Here is a 25,169-nt window from a genome sequence, read left to right on the forward strand (position 1 = left end):
TACTCGTTAGGAATAAAATAAATATATTATTTGTATAATATTTCACCGTACACACATGTACTTCAATATTGAATATATTACACTTAAACTGTACAAGTGTTACAATTATGATAAAGTGACCTCGAGGCTTTTGTTCCAGTTGCTTATATATGCTATGCTTATCGCTGCTCATACTATTGAGAGGCTGGTTGTTTACTAGTAAATAACTATTTGGGTTGTTATTGTTTGTTGTACTGATAGTGCGCTTCTATTGTTCTAAGATAAAGTTGTTTTGATGATTTTTCTTTAATTTTTACTGAAACATAAGGTTGTGGTTGAAGGTTAAAGTATTAACTCGCGCGTACTACTTTTTGTCGAATGATATTTTCTTTCGGGCGAATATTCGTAAATCCACGTTTGTTCATCTCCTACGATGTCTCAAACTCAATCTTACCATAGGTCACCTAACGATCTTGCAATATCAGTTTGCGCACAGCATCAATAGTTTCCGCAAAAACAATTGATTTTAGACAACCTCCACGAAATTTGTCTTGGAGTCGCCAAAAACTGAATTAAGTTCAACGATGCTCAGTTGCTGAGTTAATCCACGACAAAAGTTGTAAAATATAATCGAGGGTAAAATTTGCGGTTTAATTCTGTTTATTGGCTGAGATGCATATTTCGAGTTTCTGTAAGCAACACAAATATCGGTCGTATGTCAAACCATGCTGAGTATGTATAACATCAAAAATGTCAAACTTTACGATAAAGTTGTAATTTGCCAGATTGCAACAGTAGGGTTGCCAACTTCCGTAATATAAAAAGCAACCTAGAAAATATATCTTAGCAAAATTTACTAAATGTTTAATTTGTTTCGCGCGAAAACCTATTCGTCAAAATATTCTTTTTTCTAGGTTGATATGACCGTCAATAAAATCTTTCCCAAATATCACATTAAAATAATCATTAGTGTTTAGTGTACGCTTTTCTTTCCGATACTTTATACACGTGCATTCGGCGATTTTTACTAAAAGTAAAATTATTCAACAAAGAAATTCGAATAAGTTTTGAGTGTGGAATTAAATTACTGGTGCCGAAACGTTCAGAATGTAGGAAAAGGCTTTCGGTGATAATTGTTTTTAGCAAGCCAGTATTTTTGTTTGGCAAAAATTATTTAAAAACGGTTGAGGACGAAGCAACACGTTAATAAAAAAAAAGAATTGGTTTAAATCAATTGAACACATTAAACGTGAATCGCCAGGCGCATTGCAGGCTAATCCGGAACACCTGCTTCGAGGATTGGAAAAAACGTTGGTACAAGTGTATTAGATATTTTTTCTCAAAGATTATTGAGCACGTCACGATATCAAAATTGTGCTTGGCGACTTTAACGCCAGGGTGCGCTAAGAAGGTATGTTTGGAACAACGGTCGGTAAATTCAGTTTTCACGATGAAACATTCCCAAATGGGTTGAGGCTACGACGAGGCCCGCCATATGGTTATATGTAGTACTAGATTACAGCATGGGAAAATTCATCTAGGTACCTGGATGTCCCCGGATCGAAAAGCCACCAATCAGGTCGAACATATTGTGACTGACAGGTCTCCAGTTTTTAAAACGTGCGTAAACTCCAAGGTCATAGCAATGACTGGACTACTGTCTTGTTGCAGCGAAGATACGCATCCGCCTCTGTGCAGCAAAAAAAGCACGTTAACAAACACAAAGAAGGTTCGACGTCAAGAATCTGCAATCACAACATACAACCGAAGGATTTTCCCTCGACTTGCATTCCTGCTGACTGAGAGCTCTCACCAGTAATTCGGTATATGAGAACTGTGGGACGGCTTTTCAAGCTCCTTACGTACAGCTGCAAACGAAACTATTGGTTTTCGGAAAGGAGCTGCCTTTATGCCATTATGTCTGAGTTTGGTATCCCCGCAAAAGTAATACGGCTGTAGAAACTGACATTGAGCAATACCAAAAGCTTCGTCAGGATCGGGAAGGACCTCTCCGAGCCGTTCGATATCAAATGAAGTTTCAGACAAGGCGACACTCTATCGTGCGATTTCTTCAATTTGTTGCTGGAGACAATTTATAGAAAAGATACAATCTTCTACAAGAGTGTGCAATTGCTGGCGTACGCCAATGATATCGATTGGCCTTTACAGCCGCGCCGTTAGTTCCGCTTTCTCCAGGTTGGACAAATGAGCGAAGCAAATGGGATTGCTAGACGAAATATCTTCTGCCATCAAACAAACAGTTGTCGCGACTTCGCTCCCATGTCACTGTTGACAGTCATAATTTCGAACACCGTCAACCTCGAAATTCAAGCAGAGTAACTGTTGCCAACAAGTTTTACTTCGGACTGAGTAGTCAATTGAGAAGTAAAATCCTCTCTCGACGAACAAAGATCAAATTCTACAAGTCACTTTACATCTCCGTCCTGATACATGGTGCAGAGGTATCCACATCTGACGACCCGGCGTTACGAGTTCCCGAGAGAAAGATTCTGCAGAAAATTTATGGCCCATTGCGCAATGGCAACAGCGAATATCGTAGCTAATGAAACGATGAACTGGACGAGATATACGACGACGTTGACATATGTAGTTCAGTGAATTAAGAGACAGCGGCTGCGCCGGCAAGGTCATGTCGTTCAAATGGATGAAAACACTCCAGTTCTGAGAGTATTCGACGCAGTACCCGTCGGAGGAAGCAGAGGAAGAGAAATACCTCTACTTCGTTGGAAATACCAGGTGAAGAAGAACCTGGCTACACCTGGGTTCTCCAATTGGCGGCAAACAGTAAAAGGGAAGGGCTGACGCGCTGTTGTAAACTCGGCTATAACCGCGTAAGCAACGTCTACACCAATAAAGAAGTAGAAGCTGGTTAGATGTTATGGCGTGTCGAATTTCAAGCACTAATGAATCACGCAATGATGCTATGTATGTTTACGGGTAAACTGTCTCAGATAACATTGATTGCATCATCCGATACAGTGTACTTAGTGATACTAATCTGGATGCTGAAAGCACTCTTTCTTATATAACAACTTTATTTTGTTGTTGGTAGCCAAATTGGCGCCGCATACAAAATGACTGAGTCATGTCAGTAGCTTTCCGGAAACCAAACTGCTTTGGGTTCAATCCACAGTCGCTTTCAGTGTATTTTTCAAGCCGGCAACATATTACAGTTTTCAGAGCTTTTCTAGCCGTATCGAGCGTGCAGAAAAGTCGATGCGATGAAGATTCTTTCAGAGATTTATCACCCTTCGAAAAGAATGGGCCGCTGAATTTCCAGCAAAGGAAAAAATCCATTTCCTCAAACAGCTTGTGAACACTTGACGAAATGGTTCAAGACTTTCTTTTTATGACAGTTTTGATAGCGAAGTGCTTTTGCTATCTTTTTTCTCCATGTTTATTTGAAAAACCGGAACTAATATGGGTTCACATTTTTAAAAAAGGACCCGAACTACTCACGCAACATCATCGGAGATATAAAGACTTCCCGATCTTCTCAGTTGCTGATGTCTGTGAAACTATGAATGTAAGGTAAGGTCGATATAGGATGGCGATGTGCCTTTAACAAAACTTGATTTGCGTCAACTATATATAATAAAAATAAAAATGAATAAGATAAATTATTAATAGAAATTTCGGTATTTTTGGAAAATCAATATAATTTTATTAACTACGTTAAAAGCAATAATTAATTGTAATGCGAAAAAAGTGTGCGAAAAACTTAAGAATATTGGAAAAATGGACAGTAAACTGCGTTGTTTATTTTCTGCCATCTAAAAATATTAATATTAAAATTTGTTTTTGTTAATATATTATACTTGCACATAATTTAATTAGCAATATAAAAACTGTTTACATCTGATGCTGTAAACACAAAGAAGGCGGCAGATTTTAAGCGACATCTGTCACACAATAGCAAAAACTCACAATTTTGGGCAGTGCTGCCTACTCAAATTTGGTAAATTCACATTCATTACTAATTTGCATTAACATGGGTCAAATGCGCAAGTTAATTTAAATTAAGCCCATTAATTCATATTAGCGCTGTTGTATGTCAGGGCTATGATTTTGCAACTAATCTGCTACTACGGGCCGTCCTGCTATCCGCAACCATTTTTGTCGTTCTCATAAAATGTTTATAGATCAATTCTATCATACCAAAGCGACAACAAATTGATAATAATTATTTCATAATAGCAAATGCGCATATAAAAACATTGCCAATCTCAATGACAAGGTATTTGGCAAATGGTTAGCAAAGCCTTTTCCTGTGGAGATGCGACATAACAGTTCGCTGCGATGCACTCCAGCATTCCTTTTCAATTAGAAATTCTTGTCATGGTGGCTATAGCGCTCGGTTTCATACGACACACCGTTGCAGTGTTCCTAAGGACGTGGTAAAAACGAGAGTAGAGTCAGAAGCTGGAACTTAAAACTATATTTCTTTTGAAGTAATAAGTGCGAGCCAATGTCAACCAGGACTAAATTAATGACAATTATCCCACTAGTTTCCGTTGAGCCACTGCGATCCAGACGGCGCAAGAGGAGGACAATTTATTTCCTATGATCACTCTTAAAAAAACTGTTGCAAAAGTATACAAATTAATAAGAAATACAAAGAAACGGGATAATTATCAGAGATAATTTGAAGAAAATATAACCAAAAAATGCGCGTATCCGGTTTTTGAACTTATTCATATTTGGTTATAAGAATAGGTTTTATAGGAAAATATTAATGAAAAGTTGTGCTCATGAAATTTGTCCGCTTATGGATCATGTCTATGGACTATATCGTCGCATTTCCGCGAAAGTATCGTATGTTACTTTTTATCGAAATTGAGATTTTAATGCCAAATTGTTAGAAAACTTATGTCTCACTATCCTGCAAAATAATATAACTGAAAACGCTATAGTTCCAATAAAAACTAAGTTTCAATTTTATCGTATGTAACTGTGAATTTTTCTGTTCGCGCAAAATTATCGTAAGTCCATACACATTTTTTTTGCATGTGGAACGAATTACTGCAAACGCACAAAAATATAGAGAGATAACAACATTTTCATATCTTCATTATGTGCTCTTTCCATTTTGCCGTTAATTCCTCTTTACGCCGTTAATTCTTGGTGTACGTTTTGATATTCATTGATCTATCTGGTGATAAGTGAAGCTGTGAAAGCCCAAATTAGTCTTCATTTAGTTTCAAACACATCAATAGTGAACAAAATATAAACAATTGTGATCAACAAATGATTTATTTGTTATGGAATTTACCCATGGAAAAGTAAGTAGTTACTTACTATGTTTCACTTAATTATTGTCGAGTTATTCAAAAGTGATGCCTATAATTGTTTCGTTTAGCTAGCTCATGAAGTGTTTTTAGATAGATGTGAAGTGTAAGTAAATGTAACAATATAAATGTATCAATTGCAGTCTATAAAATTTAGTTAAACTAACAAAATTTTAAACACCATAGCTTGTGAAATCACCAGTCCCATATAGTGATAGCGATAACGATGATGAAGAGTGCTGCGTTGGAAAACGTGGACTTAAGCGCAAACCAGTGAGAAAGGAAAAGAAGAAAAATGACAATAGAGTACTTCCTAACCCGTGTATAAATACCAAATGTAAGAAGGATTGTCGAAGTGTGCCAGACATTTCCCGGCAAAATATTAACGAACATTACTGGGGTATGTCAAACACAAGACGGCTAACATGGCTTCATGCAAATATCAAACAAAAGCAAATTAAAAAAAAGGCGAGCTGGGCAGGAAGCAAAGCGTGTGCAAAGGCGAAACTGGACGTTTGAATATTCCCTATTGTGGGATGGAAAAATATTTAAAGTTTGCCAGAATTTTTTTTGAAAACTTTAAATATTTCTCAAATGGTTTTGAGACATGCATTAAAGAAAACTATTAGTTTTGAAAGCCGAAAAAAGCACCACATAATAAAACAGACCATCGTACAATAGATTTTATCAAAGCTTACATAAAAAAGTTGCCAGCAGTACCATCACACTATTGCCGTAAAAATAATCAAAAAGTCTATTTACCAAGGGAATTCAGAAATGTATCCAATTTATATAAATTGTATCTTATTTATTTGGAAGATCAAGGCTTAAATGAGTTCACAGTATCTTGCCGAATATTTCGAAATGTTTTTAATACAGAGTTTTCAATTGGCTTCCATTTGCCAAAAAAGGACAAATGCACGATTTGCGAAAATATAAAGTATATTAACAAAGATGATAGAGAAAAAGTTCAGAATTCAAAAGAATTTCAAATTCAAATAAATATTAAAAAACAAAGTACAGCTACTTTTCTCAAAGAACAAGCGGAAAGTAAAATGGGACAAAAATTTCTTTGCGCTAGTTTCGATATGCAAAAGGTTTTGCATACTCCTTTTTCCAAAAATGCTACCCTTTTTTATTCACGCAAATACGCTTACTACAACTTAAGTGTGTATGAAAGTGGGACCCGAAATGGATACTGTTTTTTGTGGGGCGAAATCGATGGCAAGAGAGGCAGTAATGAAATATGCTCAGCTCTCTTGAGGTATCTTCTTATTCTATATAGTCGGAAAAAAAACGGATGATCTGAGCCTTTATTGCGATAGTTGCTCAGGACAAAATAAGAACAAGGCTGTGCTAGCAATGATATCATATTTTTTAAATACTTATATTTTCCTAAAAACAATAAAGATTACCTATTTACTTCCCGGACACACTCTGATGCCGGTAAACTCAGTACACAGCACTATAGAATCTTTTATCAGAAACCAATGTTAGAAAAGAACAATTGTCAATAGATTTAAGCTACGAGTATTTCGAAAACTCAAACAAAAAACTTATTAATTTGTTCAACGTTAACCAAAACATTGAATCTTTATATAGCTGTAAATTAAATATATCAACAAAAAAATTCGTAGACTTAAGTAATTTATGTAATAAAAATAGTATACCACAAAAGTATCATAAGGAATACTTAAACCTTCGACATTCAAATTTAATAAAGGACTGTTTGGAGGAAACGGATGAAGAAGATTAAAATAAATAATAAAATATATACTGTAATAATAAAATGATTGCACTACCTTTGTTAGCTTATTTCGTACAATAAATATTTTTTTTTGCAATTATCGTATGTCATACTTCTTGCGGCTAAGCTCACTAAAACATAGCTTGCGAAAATATCGTATGTTTAAATATCCTTATTTTTTTTTGAAAAATGTGCCATTACTGACAAAAATTAAGTTGGCGTTCGTTCCTGTAGCTAATACAATACAACCTAAAAAATTTGAATATGATTTTCCCATTCTAAGCTGAGTAATTTAAAAAAAAAACTCTTCCTTTAAAGTTTCGTTTTTTTACATACGATACTTTCGCGGAAATGCGTCGATATGTAATGGAGAATCTCACTGTTTATGATATGTTCGGAAATTTCCATTTTGTTGTATATTTTTTTATGTAATATGCAAATATGTATTATATAATAAGAATATTTAAGCAAATAGTAAATAAGGATAAAAATTAGAATAAATGTAATATTATATATGATTTGTATTAAAACTAATACTTTTACTTTTTTATATTTACATAAAAATATTAATATGCGTTTACATTTATATCTTTTAACCGCTAAGCGGGTATTTAATAAATAATTTGATTAGAGTATTCTCATCATAAGTTTTCCTTTGTAAATATTAATAGCGGGTATTTAAAATATTGTTATACCGCATTAATGGTAATCATCATGTTCAAATATCATTGAACATGCATACTTATCAGCAAAGCCGAAATACAATTAGAAATAAATATATATCGGGTGATTTTTTAAGAGCTTGATAACTTTTTAAAAAAAAACGCATAAAATTTGCAAAATCTCATCGGTTCTTTATTTGAAACGTTAGATTGGTTCATGACATTTACTTTTTGAAGATAATTTCATTTAAATGTTGACCGCGGCTGCGTCTTAGGTGGTCCATTCGGAAAGTCAATTTTGGGCAACTTTTCGAGCATTTCGGCCGGAATAGCCCGAATTTCTTCGGAAATGTTGTCTTCCAAAGCTGGAATAGTTGCTGGCTTATTTCTGTAGACTTTAGACTATTTTTTGTGGGGCTACGTCAAGTCTAAAGTCTACAGAAATAAGCCAGCAACTATTCCAGCATTGGAAGACAACATTTCCGAAGAAATTCGGGCTATTCCGGCCGAAATGCTCGAAAAAGTTGCCCAAAATTGGACCACCTAAGACGCAGCCGCGGTCAACATTTAAATGAAATTATCTTCAAAAAGTAAATGTCATGAACCAATCTAACGTTTCAAATAAAGAACCGATGAGAGTTTGCAAATTTTATGCGTTTTTTTTTAAAAAAAAGTTATCAAGCTCTTAAAAAATCACCCGATATTTTCAAACATATATACATACATATATATGTATGTAAATATACATACATACATACATATATATATAATGCATTTACATGCAATGCACATCTAATAGTAATAAAAATGCATGGGGACACAAGTCATAAATTTACAAAAGAGATAACGTCACACACTCACACATATGTATGTATTAAATTGTACACTTCAAAACAACCCCATGTCAAGCAGCAATAAACAATATGCTGCAATACATACAAACATACACATATATTTAGTTATTTAAGATAGTTTTAAAGTTTGTATATAAGCAAGGAAAATACTAAATAAAAACTAGAATGAAAGATTTCTCACTTGATATAAGAAGTTTCTTTTCCCCCCACCAGTGGTAAGGAATGACAAATCTTTGTTGAGTTTAAATATTTGGTCCTTCAAGCCGGATTTAGAGCTCGGCCAAATTAAAATGTCCTGTATTTACAAAACAGACAATATACAAAAAGACCCTGTTTAAAATACAGGCAACATAAAACAAAAATAATTGTAAGACGGGTGTATATTCCCGCATATTGATTAAATAAAAATATTTGTAAGACGGGTGTATATTCCCGCATTAAAAGCGATCGCATAAGCCGTTTTAGCAGAGACTAACCGCAGTGATCTAACTGCTATCCAACAGATATTCAGCGGCTGTGAATCGAGGCACAGCAAGGTCAACTAGGCGACCAAATCAAATACCTCCAACGATTTCTTTGGAGAAAAACAAGCAGTTCATCAATAAATAGGAAAAGTGTTGACGAAAAACTCTCAAAATTGGAATAAACAGGAAGAAAATTCCTGAAACCCAAGCGGTTTTTTCTGAAAAGGTGTCGTACACGTCCAACACTATTTTAACAAAGCCATCAAGTGAAACAAAAATTGAAGAAGTTGAAGCTAAACACCAATACTTAGATCGAAAAACTTCCATATTCATGAGGAAAATTGAAAACCTCAGAAGAAAAATGGAAGATCTAAGTATGGAATTAAGGATCAACAACGATCATTTAAAGTGTTTAGACTTTTTATTCGTAGATATTCAAAAACTAAAAGGCAAATTAGATTTCAATGAAGAAATTGAAATCTTATTCGAAGAAATTAATGACGAATACTACGAAGAGCTTAAAAATAAAAAAAAAAAAGTTACAAAAAGAAGAGCCTAAAATTTCTCCTCGCCCCAACTTTGAATTAAGAAAAATAATAAAAATTCCAACATTTTGTGGCGATATTAAGGAATGAGCCAATTTTTACAACATATTTCAAGTTATGGTAGATGACAACGAGCAGATGCCGAACACAGAAAAAATGCTGCGTCTTCGCCAATGCTTAAAAGGCGAAGCTGCTCGAGTAATAAAGCATCTACAAATTTCAACAAAAAATTATGAAGCTGCATGGAGTCTACTTAAGAAAAAGTATGACAATCAGCGAATTCTGTTCATCATACCCAAATTATCTATATCTGCGACGAAACTAACTAATGCAGTGCAAAAGATAAAAGACGAAAAACTAATAACAGTTCGATTACTCCCTCTATCTTCTGTTGAAGAAAAAACAACAGAAATAATAGAGGAAGATAAAAAGGAAAATGAAATTGAAGAATTTTTTGCAGAATTACATGAACCTTCAATAACTGGGGAAAAACCAACTGAATTGGTACTTTGGCACTTATCTCTTCCGGCAGGCTCACATTTTGAAGAAGTGCAGTCCAGGATGAATCGATTGAAGATGAGGACGAAGCTAAAGAAATCGACCACATTTTGGAAGATGATGCTAAAGCGCATGAGAAGGAAGAGGAAATTAAAGTTTTACACAAACCAACACAATTGCCGAAAAAGCGCAAAGGTGTTTTAGAAGAGCCAAATGAAGACGTGGATATTAAAGCCGCTGACGATGTAGGCATGTCAGTAGAAGGTGCAGAACTGAACCCAAAAGCCAAGACGAAGAAAAGGATGGGATGTCCACCGACAAAACAAGTACAACAATCACCGAAGGACGGAATCAGTGCAGAAGAGTGTACAAAGATACACAAAAAGAAGCGTAAAATCAAAGGTATACCGTCGTCCGATGTAAAAAAAGAAAAGCGGACAGGACTCGAATATCAACAAATAGTTACGAGCAAGCTATCACTGATACAACACAGGAAGGCGCATAGTCATCGTGAACGTCACTTAGTTCACGACCATGACAGGATCGCAAGCTGTTGTCACCATTCTAGCAGTCACATTTGGCGTCCGGCAGAATGTTCAAAATTGAACATGTCATTAAATTAAATAAGAAAAGATAAGAAATATCATATACATATGTACATATCCATATACAGTCCACTAATTTTCAATAATCATTTCTTTCCTTCGGCAATATGTTCAAATATCATTGAACATGCATACTTATCAGCAAAGCCGAAATACAATTAAAAATAAATATCTAATTTCAAACATATATACATACATAATGCATTTACATGCAATGCACATCTAATAGTAATAAAAATGCATGGGGACACAAGTCATAAATTTACAAAAGAGATAACATCACACATACTCACATATGTATGTATTAAATTGTACACTTCAAAACAACCCCATGCCAAGCAGCAATAAACAATATGCTGCAATACAGACAAACATACACACATACACACATATTTAGTTATTTAAGATAGTTTTAAAATTTGTATATAAGCAAGGAAAATACTAAATAAAAACTAGAATGAAAGATTTCTCACTTGATATAAGAAGTTTCATTTCCCCCCACCAGAGGTAAGGAATGACAAATCTTTGTTGAGTTTAAACACAACATTTGCGAACATTTTGTGAAAAGGAATTACAGAAACAACAGTCGAGTTGTCGGACTCGTGTGTATTTGTTTATATAAACCAGAATTTTTTTCTCTAAAGCTAGACTTATAAATTGGGGGGTTTTCAATAAGAGCGCCACAACAGTTTTAAATAAAACAAAAACGGTTTAGGCGTATCAGAGCGCTGGGCTTTTGTGAGTCTGTGTGAAAGAGGGGAGAGTAAAATAGGCCTCAGATCTATTTTATAATACATCAAATAAATTTTGTTTGATTTTGCAGTAAAGTTGAGTAAACATGATGCAGTATCGCAATCATTGTGAGCGTGTAGTATGATATTATCATATGGATTTGCAAAAATTGATTGATATGGCTTGGAGCTTTATTCACGGTCGTACGATACTTTGTATGTGTTTCATTGTTTAATAACATTCCTTAGTCATGACGGAAAGTGATGAACAATTTATTATTAACCTTATTGAACTGTAAAGATCGGCGTTTATTTATTAATTTCAGCGTTAGCAAACTGTAAACTGCGAAGAAATGAACTTTGTCAAAGTATGATTGACCGTGTATCTTCGACTTTAATAATATACATTACATATACATACAGTTTGTGAAAAATAATGACAGTGGTCTGCAGTTAATGAGGTTAATGTGCATCAAGAAATGTGGGGTAATTAACAGCAAATAACTAATCAAATTTATTGAGAACAAATTAAAAAAAAGCCTTATTTTAACTTTACCCATATTTTTCAAAGTTATGAATTTTATTTGCAATTGTTTTCAAATTTGCGATATTAACATGTGAAAAAAATAAGGACATTTCGTGTTTTACTATAAAAAAAATACAATAATAAATAAAACAAGTAAGGAAGGGCTAAGTTCGGGTGTCACCGAACATTTTATACTCTCGCATGATAAAGTGATAATCGAGATTTCATTATACGTCATTTACATATTTTTCAAATACCGTATTTTTGTAAAGTTTTATTCCGCTATCATCATTGGTTCCTAATGTACTATATATTATACAGAGAAGGCATCAGATGGAATTCAAAATAGCGTTATATTGGAAGAAGGCGTGGTTGTGAACCGATTTCACCCATATTTCGTACATGTCATCAGGGTGTTAAGAAAATATTATATACCGAATTTCATTGAAATCGGTCTAGTAGTTCCTGAGATATGGTTTTTGGTCCATAAGTAGGCGAGGCCACGCCCATTTTCAATTTTTAAAAAAAGCCTGGGTGCAGCTTCCTTCTGCCATTTCTTCTGTAAAACTTGGTGTTTCTGACGTTTTTTGTTAGTCGGTTAACGCACTTTTAGTGATTTTCAACATAACCTTTGTATGGGAGGTGGGCGTGGTTATTATCCGATTTCTTCCATTTTTGAACTGTATATGGAAATGCCTGAAGAAAACGACTCTGTAGAGTTTGGTTGACATAGCTATAGTAGTTTCTGAGATACGTACAAAAAACTTAGTAGGGGGCGGGGCCACGCCCACTTTTCCAAAAAAATTACGTCCAAATATGCCCCTCCCTAATGCGATCCCTTGTGCCAAATTTCACTTTAATATCTTTATTTATGGCTTAGTTATGACACTTTATAGGTTTTCGGTTTCCGCCATTTTGTGGGCGTGGCAGTTGGCCGATTTTGCCCATCTTCGAACTTAACCTCCTTATGGAGCCAAGGAATACGTGTACCAAGTTTCATCATGATATCTCAATTTTTACTCAAGTTACAGCTTGCACGGACGGACGGACGGACGGACAGACAGACATCCGGATTTCAACTCTACTCGTCACCCTGATCACTTTGGTATATATAACCCTATATCTGACTCTTTTAGTTTTAGGACTTACAAACAACCGTTATGTGAACAAAACTATAATACTCTCCTTAGCAACATTGTTGCGAGAGTATAAAAAAGTTACTAGTTTTTATTGATGTGATAATAAGGTTGTCAAAAAACTCTTGCGGTATTTTCGCTAGTTAAAACACGACATATTTTACAGTACTACTACGATATAGGTAAAAATGCATCTCAAGCCGCCAATAAAATTTGTGCAGTTTATGGACTCGATACAGTTTCCATTTCCACCGCACAACGATGGTTTCAACGTTTTCGTTCTGGTGTAGAGGTGGTCGAAGATGCCCCACGCTCCTGAAGTCCTGTCGTCGAAAATTGCGATAAAATCGCTGAATTGGTCGAAAGAGACCGGCATAGTAGCAGCCGTAGCATCGGTCAAGAGCTGGGCATGAGTCATCAAAAATTCATTTCAATTTCAATAAAAAAAAAAAAAAATTCAATAAAAATACCGCAATACTTTTGTGACAACCCATTATTAATCTCTAATTTATTTAATATTTTGTTGAAAATCCATGGTTGTTTAAAATTGATCGACCCCGCTTTGGAATAGAATCAACTAGGTTTTGGCAGATGGAAACTGGAATTGCATTCCAGGAATTTTGAATAAGTTGAAAAAGTTCTTAATTATTACTTGGGCACTTTTCTCTTAACGACGCTTTGACTATATTCCATAAATTTTCAATGGAGTTTTGATCCGGGGACTGCGGTGATCACTTCATTATTGACCCTAAAAGACTCGTTTGTATACTTAGCCGTGTTTTTAGGGTCGTTGTCCTGCATAAGTGTCAACCTAAATGGCATATATTGTCTCAACATAATCGATTGCATTCATATTTCTCTGTATCCTATGCAGCGGCCCCAGACCATTGTATGAAAACTATCCCCAAACCATAATGTTTCCGCCACCATATTTAACGGTCTTTATCGTATGTTTCGGTCTTCCTACATAATGAATACCTCGATCAGAAATAATTTTTAAGTATTTTATGGATAGTTTCCTTGTTTTATTAAATATTTAATCTGTTCTCTAGTTTTCGGATCGCAGGGCTTACCCTTTCCCATATCTATTCTATAAAAATAAAAATCAGGTTTTAATTGATTGATATTCAAACTAAAAGCAGTATTTTTGCCTTATCTCTGCAAAAAACACGTTTCTATAAAACTATTTTCGATATTGGTTTTGAATAGCACGCTGTCCTTATTAAATCGCACTCTGCTGAACTGAAATATGTGCAAATACTATACATTTATCTAACGGAATTTATTTTTATAAATAATTCGTTTTTCTTATAGTTATTGACTAAAACACTTTAATGAGATTAAAGTGATGAAACTTTACCTTTCTCAAGTTTATTTACTGATATTTATAGACATTATTTACATATATGTATAAACACTACGCACAAATATTGCCTCTCTATATAGTACGCACTTTAGTTGCGTGCAAAGCTCAAGTAATTACCAAATACCATAATTCTTCGTATGTATGTACAACTTCAATTGTTGAACACTGGGAAGAAATATTGAAATAGTAGTAAAAAAATGTGGCGGGGTATCCATAGGATACTGTATATAAAATGTTTGAGTATGAATTAAACTCATTGAATATAGTATATTAAATACTGCGCGTAAAGTATCGATAAAGCCCATATTCCCTATACAAATATTAATTTTATACAATTTATAACTTATGTGTTATATACTCTGTGTTTTTAATGGCGTATTCTAAAATATATTCTTACCTCGACCCACAAAGGTTCAACGGCTTTGGGACAGCGTTCATAAATACCTATCCCATGGGAAAAATCTATAACCTCATCGTCAGTTCCATGTATTACTAAAACTGGTGATTTGACTTTTGAAACTTTATCAATACTGAAAAAAATATATTTTTAAAAAAATCTGTATTTATCCATGGAAAGCATACCTTGGAAATGCGTCGAAAAACCATGTTCTTTTGGTGTTACGGAAAACCACTCTTAGTCCGGACATCAGTGGAGAATGAAGAATTACTGCCCCAACTTCATGCTTTGTTGCCAAATCAACTGTTGGTACTGTACCAATACTCTGGCCGTATAAAATAATAGTTTCGGGACTGATATTAAACCTATATTGAACAAATTTTGGAAGAATACTAATTATTAGATATATCACATATCAGTCATTCTATATACGTAAATAATGGTAAAACACGTGAAGATCATGCAAGTTAGAGAAATAATTTTACATAAATATTGTACAAATGTATTCATTGTAATTCTCTACCATAATTTATCACATACCATGCCATTATCACACACTACGAATAATTTGGTATAAATAGTAAAGGAAATTTACAGAAATAATTTTTTAATATCATCTATTTCATTTCAGTTAGTAAAAGTTAAAACTCTAAAGCTAGAGTCCCCTATTTCAATTACCATAGTTTGTCTTAATCACAATAACAATTTGATTGAGTTTTTTTACTGTATGCCCTTATAGCCCTGACGGACGACAGCGCTAAAAGAATTAGCGGGCTTAATTTACATTTACTTGCGCATTTGACCCATGTTAAGGGGTTACATGGGTTTCACAGTTTGAAAAAATCGAACATTTTTTTTTTGTCTTATTAAATTCTATAACATCTCGAGAATATTGTCAAGTTGATCCGACTAATAGTTTCGGAGAAACAGCCTTGAGAACTTGGGCGTTCGAGGTTAGATAGGCTAAGTGCGCCGTCTTTAAACGCGTTTTTCTCAAAACTATGTTTTCAAAGTCGGTTGTCAAGATTTCTCGCGAATTACTCAACCGACCTTGATGAAATTTTACACAGGTCTTCGAGATATCATTTACAAGGTCTTGAACGAAGGATTTTTTTTTAATTACAGCTATTAAAACAAAATATCGAGAAATTTTCATCGAAATTTGCATTTTTTTATAAAAACGTCTGCCAAAAATCCAATTTTAATTTTTTGTTTCCTTCGTCCAATACCTAGTTTATTGTCTTTACTAAAACACGTATTTTTTATTTTTATTTCAGATGATCCTGAAAGAAGTTCTGCTGACAACGCGGATGCATTTTTTTTCCGAGGGACTGCTGGAAATGGCGTCGTAATGACTGCCATTTTGATATTTTTTTTTTTTTAATTTTACAAAACGTTTAATAAATATGAGTCTTTTAAATAAAAAAAAATTCATTAAAATATTTCATTTTTTATATGTAAAAAAAATTATTGAAAAAAAGCCGTTTTTTGCCGGAGGAAACCCATGTAACCAAGTTTGTAATACACAGGAATTTCGTGCATTTAGCTGAATTTACCAAATTTGGGTAGGCGACATTGCTCAAAAATGACCGATTTTTGCTATTTTTTGACAGATGTCGCTTAAAGTCTGCCGCCTCCTTTGCGTTTGCAGCATCAGAGGTAAGCAGTTTTATATTGCTAATTAAATTATGTGCAAGTATATTAACAAAAACAAATTTTAATATTTTTAGATGGCAGAAAATAAACAACGCACAGTTTGCTATCCATTTTTCCATTATTCTTAACTTTTTCGCACACTTTTTCCGCATTGCAATCAATTATTTCTTTTAATTTCACTCTATTATCTTTTAACGTAGTTAATAATAAACGAATTTTTTCGTAAAATTTATACTGATTTTCCAAAAATACCAAAATTTCTATTAATAATTTATCTTATTCATTTTTATTTCACTTTTTTTTTTAAATTAATAAACAAATTTCACTATCAGCTGTCTAAATGGACAAGTATGCCGTCTGTCACCATAAAATTGCAAAGCGCATTAGCGTTGCTTAAGGCGCATTAATTTTGTTCGTCTGTTAGTTGTTAGTCTGTTGTTGTTCGTCTATTACAGTAGTCTATCTTATTTCTTCGGTGCCAATAACACGGCGATCCTCAAACTTTTTCTGTTCTTTGAAAACACTTATATCAGCTTTTTATTAACATTTCAGCGTTTCTGTGCTTTACATATATTAAGGTAGTAGTCTGGTAACTTATACCTATTTTCATGACTTCTTTGGAGGGTGGTTTTTTATAGGAATATAAAAATGAATTATCTTGAATATTTACAGTGTTTTTATTTATATGTTGAAAATATAAAAAAACATTATTTGAAAAAATGTAATACTTTATTACTATTATTATTGTCACTCGAAGTTGAAACCTCAAAAAAATTCACTTGGGTGGCCCAGGTGATTTTGGCTCTTGATGTTATCTGAAATCAAATATTCTTGATTATTCTTAATCTGTAGACATGTCATTCTGGTCGGAACTACTGAAGTTAAATTTCAAGGGTAAATAACAAAATGGCGGACTTTGAAAAAAAGTCCTTTTATTTTAGTAAAGAGAGGGTTGTAAAATAAAAAGTTAGGGGTGAAAAAAAAATGCTCGTTAGTACCGACGAGAACTATAAGTGTGTAAAATAGCCCGTTAAAATTTTAAAGCAATCGGTTCAATAGAAAAAAAGTTAGGACCCGGGCCGACCAGAAAAACAATGTTTTGAGAAAAACGCGTTCAAAGTTCAACAACTCTGAGAGAGAGGACTCCGAGGCGCTCTATGAAACTCGTTATAACTCCCGAAATATATAGAATTTCTGTCTGAAATTAAAATTAAGCAAAAAAAAAAATTTCGAATTTTTGAACCCAAGTTACCAGACTACTACTTTAAGTGTTTCAGCTTTTAACATATTTGATTATATTTTCTGGTTGGCTTTCTAATGGCTTTACTCAAATTAAATGTAATGGTTTGCCTAGTGGGGCATGCAAAGGAGTGGCCAATGTCATGTGGAGACTCATTACAGGCAGGACATACATAAGATATGTCGGAGTAGGAGTTTAATCTGCTACAGTATCCAGAACGAAGCTGGGCAAGGGTGGCTCTTGTTTTCGTAGTAATTTGAGCTCTTCGTCTGCAATGGGTGGTGGTTTGACTCCTAGTACGCCATTCATTGAAAGGAAGTCGGTGAAGGTGTTGATGGCTCCACTGTGAATGGCAGTCAGTGCTTGTTGTAAGTTAGTAGTGTCCGAAGTCTGGTTGGTTGTTTGATGTCGTTAACGTAGTTTAGGAATGATCTTTTGATGCTCCAAGGAGGCTGTTTTGCTCCATGCAGGTGACTGCAGGGATTATTTATGCTAAAGCACCCAAGCAGGAACTACATGGAGTTCATTATGCTCCTTTACTGGGAGCATATGGGCCTCAGGGTACATCAAGTGGCATCCTGTCGTATCCGGAGTGCAGTATTCTAACAAGTCTGAAGCTTCCTCGAATTCATTTCACTGCATCCAGGTGACTATATTGCTGCGGCGTAGTTATGGACCGACCGGCCGATTGCCTTGTAAGTTGCCTACTTTGTCCTTTTCCCATGTGCTGCAGGCTAGCGACTTGAGGATCTTGTTGCGCCCCTACAATCGCGGTCGTATGAAGGAGTACAGACTGTCAAAATTCACTCATAAAATTTTAGGATTGTTGACAGTCGGAATCTTGACGCCATCGACTGCAATATTAATGTCAAGTCTGTACTCCTTCGTCCAGTTTGTAAATGTAGTCGCTGTGTATTTAGTAGGGTAAGTATTAAGTTCAGTACAGCGAGAAAGGTTGGAGAGATAACCGTTTACATTTGAACACATGCCATCGATTCCATTGCCCGACGTCAATATCGTGCAATCATCAGCCTACGAGGTAATAGAAACTCCCTCTGGTGGTTGTGGGAGTTTTGAGATATAGAAGTTAAACAATAGCGGGGACAACAACACCAGCCTGAGGAACCCCTTGTTTAATTCTTCTCAGTTTTGAGTTTTCATCTCGAAATAGTACGGCTGATTGACGACCGCTCAGGTAATTCATGGTCCACCTCTTCAGTCCTGGAGGGAACGTAGATTACTTACTTACACTGGTGAAGAGGTTAAGGAGTCAAGTGCTGTGTCCATTTCGACCGCCGAATCTCCAAATTGAGATCTCTTATTCGGGGATCACAGGAATGAAACGAGTAGAAGCTGCTGCCTTGCGGAGTAAGTGTTCGTCAACTATTACGTCCGTAGGAATGGGTAAAGCATTGAAGATGCTGTCAGTAAATTCGGTGAAAACGACATAGTTAGCTTTGTTAAAGTTTCTCGAACGAGAAAATTATGGTCAGATGGGAGAGTTAGCAAAGGTCGCCAGGTTTTGCTATTCATCAGACCATCGTTAGCAATGGTAATATCGGGCAAGCTTTTACAGGTGCCCATAGTTCTGGGCAGGGTTTCGTCATTTATTGTGCGGAATATCGAATCGTCTATCTGTTCTGCCACCTCCATCATCATTTTACAGACAGGAATGCCAAAGATCGTGGTGGGCGTTAAGGTCGCCTAACGGATTTCGTCACGAAGTGACGCACTTATATTCGTGTGGATGGTATCCTGTAAGGCAACATGTAACTTGGGGGTTGAATATATTGAATATCTCTAGCTCATCATAACCTGACCGGATATACCCTGACACTCTAGGGTAGTATCCCTGCGGTCGATGTCGCAATCCTTACGTACAACGTTGAAACCTACACAACTCAGAAGATCTGAGCGGCTGTTTAGCTTGGTTTCTTGGACCGCAGCTATCGATATGCATTCCCAGCTTATAAATGCAACTACCTACTCGACATCGCTATGTTCGAATATCCTGATATTCGTTATATGGGGGCTTGGTCAAGTTTTCGCCCAATTGTATCTATTTTAGGCACAAAGTTACATTGCTATGAGAAAAACACGCTCTTTTATTTTCATTAAGATAACTCACATATTGGCCGATATATGCGGTTTAAAGTCAACCGGAAGTTCGAAAATATTTATATTAGACATAATTGAGCTCAGGGAAATATTGACTCGATTCAACCCAGTTTTGATACACAGAGATACTATTATTAGGAAAAGATTCTCTCTGAACTTCATTTTTATACCCCATCCATTGACCGAGATTTTCGGTCAAAAGTGAACTTTAGATACTGGGTAAGTGGACCCCAGTACCGGTACCTGGGGGATTGAACAGTTTTGGTTGATTTTGGACAATTTTTGTTCATAAAGTGGCATACTCTAAGGGAATTATTCGTGCAAAGTTTTATTCCGTTATATTATTTGCTTGTTGATTTATGTACTGTAAAAGTCATTCCGGCTTCTAAAAGGTCATACCATTCCGTGTGCAAAATTTTATGTTTGCGCATATGTAGTCATTGATTTATCGCACTATTAGTAGTTTTTAGCAGTCCCGTTATATGAGGAGAGGACGCGGTTATATTTCGGTTTGATCGATTTTACAGTGGCGCTAAATAGATTTGTTGTGAGTTTTGGTTATTGTAGTTTAAGTGGTATAGGAGATATGTACATAAAACCAAATAAAGCCCGGGGCCAAGCCCACTTTTTCTAAATTTTTAACTCACAGATGCCCCTAGCTACTCCGATTCCTTGTACTAAATTACATTTATACGTTTTGTGGGCGTGACAGTGGTCCGATTATGCCCATCCAAGAACCCCGCCTTACTTCTTTGCGACGGATCATGTATACCAAGTTTCAAGATATCTTAATTTTTTCTCAGGTTAAAGCTTGCACAGACGGGCGGACGGACAGACAGACAGGTACCCGGATATCAACTCGTCATCCTGATATAAGCCTCTATCTATTTCGATTAGTTTTAGGTGAACAAAATATTATATTCTGTAACAATATTTCTAGTAGTTCTGTAGTGTATTTCTACTCAATTAACAGCAGGTAAACGGTTGCCAAAGCTAACTAATTCCAGCCAGCGTAATCCTTTAGTTTCTAATAACCACCTTGCGATTATGATTTTGCGCACTGTTCATACAAAATTCTGTGTGGTGGATGATGTTCTTTGGAACTAAACGAAGATAAAAGAGCTACGGAGTGAGTGAGCGCGATAACCGTCATTCCTGCTGAGTTGCTGCGAAAAGCGCCGAATCGACTCTCCACGGTCTTCGTGAACACTCTCAGCTACGGCTGCTATATTTTCTTCTCTGCTTGCTGGACATGGACAATGATGAATGCTAGGTTTCAATATGGGTGATAGTGTTGCGAATAGTACGCTCAGTGGGCCGATTATGTTGACCGTAATTTGTGTGGAGCGCGCGAAACACAGAACGGGAACTTTCATAATAAAGTTGACTGGTAAACTTTTTTCAGGCGTAAAACTTTCCTTGATGTTATGCCAAACAATACTGAGCAAAAATAACAAAAAAAAAAAAAAACTTGACACGACTCACACGTGATCTGTCAAAGAAAGGCTATTGAAAAGAGTTAATCTACTTTGATCTTCTGTTAATTTAAGAAGCACAGCTACAAAAAAGTAAGGAGCTTAGATAAAAGATTATACACAGAACCTCTCCCGAAATTTACTCTTTAAGCAAAGTGAAAAGATGTGATCAAATTTAGAATTAAGTTATATGAGAAGTAGGCGTGGTTCTAGTCCGATTTCGCGCATTTTCAAACTGTAAAATTATGATGACGTAAGAATACATGTATGTATGCAATGCATTGTACACGGATTTTACTTAAAGTAGTTCTTAATATAGGCTTTCATGTTAGTATGCGCTCACTTCTACAATACAAACCTTTTCAGAGTGCCAAATATCAAAGTTCGAAATTAAATATCAAGAGCTCGAAAATTTTGCTAAAGTTACTTAGGTAGCCTTTTATATTTCGAGATTTGGCAACTGGCAGTGTTGCAATCGAGCCCTTCTTAACTTCATCGCAAAGAACTTAAATCTGAACGTTTTGATATACCTGCGCTATTTGTGATGCTTACAGTAACATAAAATATTTATTACGGCCAAACAATGGAATTAAATCGCGGATATTTCCGGCGGATAATTTTAAATAACTTTTGACTTGCAAAAGTCTCAGCAACGTTGCACCGTTGCGTTCAATCGACTTCGAGTTATCAAGACAAACTTCGTAAAGGTCGCCCAAAATCAGTAGTTGTTACGGACACTATTGATTCTGTGCGCAAACTGATTTTGCAAGTTCGTCATGTGACCTATCGCGAAATTGAGAAAAACTATAAGCATTAGTGGGGAGACCACATTCAATATTGCATTGTAGAAATATACTTACTTACGGGATCGACTTTATATTAAGTTCGGGTGCATATATATCACACATTGATCGACTTATTTTCTTTCCTTATACTTTCCACATTTTGTCGAAATCGGTCAGTCGGGTCCAGTCCATCGTCCAATTTTTACCCCGGCCCCTTAAAATCCGTGTTATGCTCATCCGTCGGCAAATTTTTACGTTTCTAGCTCATTTAGTTATTGATTTAGCGCTCTTTTAGTCGTTTTGAACAGTACCGTTATATAGGGAATGAGAGGGGCTTTCATCCCATTCCATTCATTTTCCAACTATCGGTAGTAGTTCTTGCAATATTCGCGTTGGGCGAATTTGGTTGTTGGAGCTTTAGTGGTTTAAGAGATAGACACATTAATCATATTAGGCGGATCCACGGCCATTTTTTCAAAAATTTTTATCCACAGGTGCCCCTTACTATTGTGATCCCCTGTGCCAAATTACAGTTTTATATCTTAATTTAGTTATGACACTTTATAGGTTTTCGGTTAATGGCGATTTGTGGTCGTGGCAGTGATCCGATTACGCCCATCAACGAACTCGGATTTTGGTTTTGTACTAAGGGACCTGTATACTAAGTTTCTTCAAGATATCTCAATTTTTACTCAAGTTACAGCTTGCACGGATGGACAGACAGACAATCAACCGGATTTCAACTTTTCTCGTCATCCTGTTCCTTTGTATATATAATATATAACCCTATAGCTACCTCGATTAGTTTTAGGTGATACGTACAACCGGTAGGTGAACTAAACTATAATACTCTGTAGCAACTGGTTGCAAGAGTATAAAAATGTTGCGAAAGAATTTTACATTCATTATTCGAAAGCCTAAAAGGCTTACAATTACATTTGATATACTTTTTTAACTTATAGGTCTTAAATCATATAGTTCTTTGTTCTATGTACCATGTTCTGCTCCACATTAGAGATATTTCTATTAAAATCAACCCAATTAATTCAATTGATATACATATATGCGATAAAGGCTCGACCAAAGAAATTAGAGAAAATTGACTTCGACTACGGTGTAGAGCGATATCGTTCATATTCAGTGCTAAACCATATTTTGTTTAATAAAACATATAGATTGTGGCAAAAAAAGTACCCGGAAATTGAAAATTTAATTCCGGGTGTAAATGATATTTCAAAAAACATGTATTTTGCTAAGTTGGATAGCTGCAATCTTTACAATGGATAAATAGTACACTAGGCATCAAATGAAAGTATAAATGTAATATATACTGGCAACCCCAGATCATGCATTTAATTCCTACATTTTAGCTTAAGAATAAATTCATAAAGCATTTCTTGTAGATGTACCGTTATGTAATTAAACAGTTGGAGGGATATTTGCACTTGTTATTTAGACGTAAAAAATATTTACTCCATCGAGAGTGATTAGATATATTAGAATCATATCTAATTGTAAAAGATGCGAAGACGGGGGAAACGTAGGTATCAAAAAATATATGAAAAATAGTTCACTTCGATCGGAGAGACAAGAAAGATTCTTAAATACTTCAAGAGAAGGAAGATATGGAAGACTCAATACGGCGGAGGTCCAAAGTTCAAAATTTCTATACACGCTGAGCGACTTGTACGAAGAAAAGCTCCTGAAAACCCTGAAATTTTATCGCGGGAGTTGATCGAAAGTTTTGGTTTGGATGTTTCCATTAGTACAATGCAAAGGAAAGTACGAACATCTGGTTTTAAAAATTATGTCGCAAAAAAACGACCATGTCGTTTATTCCAGAAGGAAAAAAACACTCGAGTTTGTAAAACAATATCAAAATTAGCCAACCACATTTCGAAATAAAGTAATTTGGACCGATAAATTTAAATTTGAGCTAAGGTGTTAAAAAATGTAAGCGATTGTGGTGTAAACCTTTTGATCGCTTAAAACCACAGTTGCCTCAAGGTTTGTGGTTGTTTCTTAAAATTTGGTGTGGGCAGTGTAGTTAAAATCGATGGACGAATGACGGGTGCTTAATATGTTGACATTCTTAGCGAAAATTTGAAAATAAGTGCGGAAAAAGTGAATATGGGGTCGTTTATTTTCCAAGAAGAACGCATATCTAGCTTGGCTACTCGCTTTTTTGAAAAAGGCTTAATCGAAAAACTGGCCTGGCCAGCTCAGTCAACTTGATATATATATATATATATATATATATAAATACAAACTTGAAATAATTTTTCTTACAGACGAAGAAAATATTAGAAAATTGGTTTCGAGGCATGCCAAAACGTCTTCGTGCAGCAATTCAGAATAAATACTTTTAAATTAAACATTTTGTATTTTTTTATCCTTTATCCTTTATACTTTTATAATTTCTACTTTCATTTGACCATTTTTGTAGAGTAATTTTTTTAAAGTAGAACAAAATTTTTTCTTTTTATTCCGGGAAAAAGATTAATTTATAATTTGTTACTTAAATACCTATGTAAATGTAATATTAATGTATGAATTATTAATTGTTTATTTTAATAAAACTGCATTGAAATAACGTCTGTGTATATCGAAAAAAGAATTTGTCTCAAATTTTATATTTCTAACCAAATTTCGTCTGTGGAATCGTTGCGAATGTTGGAGAAGGATTTCGGTGATTCAGTTTTATCAAAAACACGAGTGGTACAAAACCTTTAAAGACAGTCGAGATATCGTTGAAGATATGCCCCATTCTGGACGACTTTCGACCTCCTTAACTTATGAAAAGGGCAAGTATTAGAGAAATGGCAAGAGAGCTCTAGTTCTCTCGCGAGTCCGTTTGATAGATTTTGGGGTATGCTCGACTCGTCGCGATAAAGCTGAATTTTGTTTCAAAACGAGTACCGTGGCAGACAAACGGCAGATAATTTGACGTTTTGGGCCGGTCGATTGGCCACTAAGAAGACTCTTCCCTGTGGGAGTATATACAGTCTAAAGTACATCCGGGTAATCCCGCTTTAATTTAGCCATTAGAGCAAAACATCTCGCATGCCATTCGCCA

General features: G+C 35.2%; 1 protein-coding gene and 1 long non-coding RNA gene across 4 annotated transcripts in view; one reads left to right on the plus strand and one right to left on the minus strand.

The window, feature by feature from the left end:
- Window positions 1-25,169, minus strand: part of LOC126764440 (alpha/beta hydrolase domain-containing protein 17B) — a 112,643-nt gene that overhangs the window by 18,971 nt on the left and 68,503 nt on the right. The window contains exons 2-4 of one of the 3 annotated variants that reach the window (XM_050482126.1): window positions 15,005-15,211; window positions 14,820-14,952; window positions 315-3,585 (exon numbers count right to left, since the gene is read on the minus strand). In XM_050482126.1, coding sequence (XP_050338083.1) covers window positions 3,562-3,585; window positions 14,820-14,952; window positions 15,005-15,211 — 364 coding nt within the window. In that variant the 3' untranslated portion in view covers window positions 315-3,561. Of the gene's footprint in view, window positions 1-314; window positions 3,586-14,819; window positions 14,953-15,004; window positions 15,212-25,169 lie in introns of those variants that run through there. The other 2 variants (XM_050482124.1, XM_050482125.1) reach the window with 2 other exon arrangements.
- Window positions 4,695-5,930, plus strand: LOC126764465 (uncharacterized). Its single transcript, XR_007667996.1, has 3 exons — window positions 4,695-5,282; window positions 5,360-5,394; window positions 5,475-5,930. It is a non-coding gene; the product is annotated as an uncharacterized LOC126764465 (long non-coding RNA).

This window comes from Bactrocera neohumeralis, unplaced genomic scaffold (genome assembly GCF_024586455.1).
Source record: "Bactrocera neohumeralis isolate Rockhampton unplaced genomic scaffold, APGP_CSIRO_Bneo_wtdbg2-racon-allhic-juicebox.fasta_v2 cluster09, whole genome shotgun sequence".
Lineage (NCBI taxonomy): Eukaryota > Metazoa > Arthropoda > Insecta > Diptera > Tephritidae > Bactrocera > Bactrocera neohumeralis.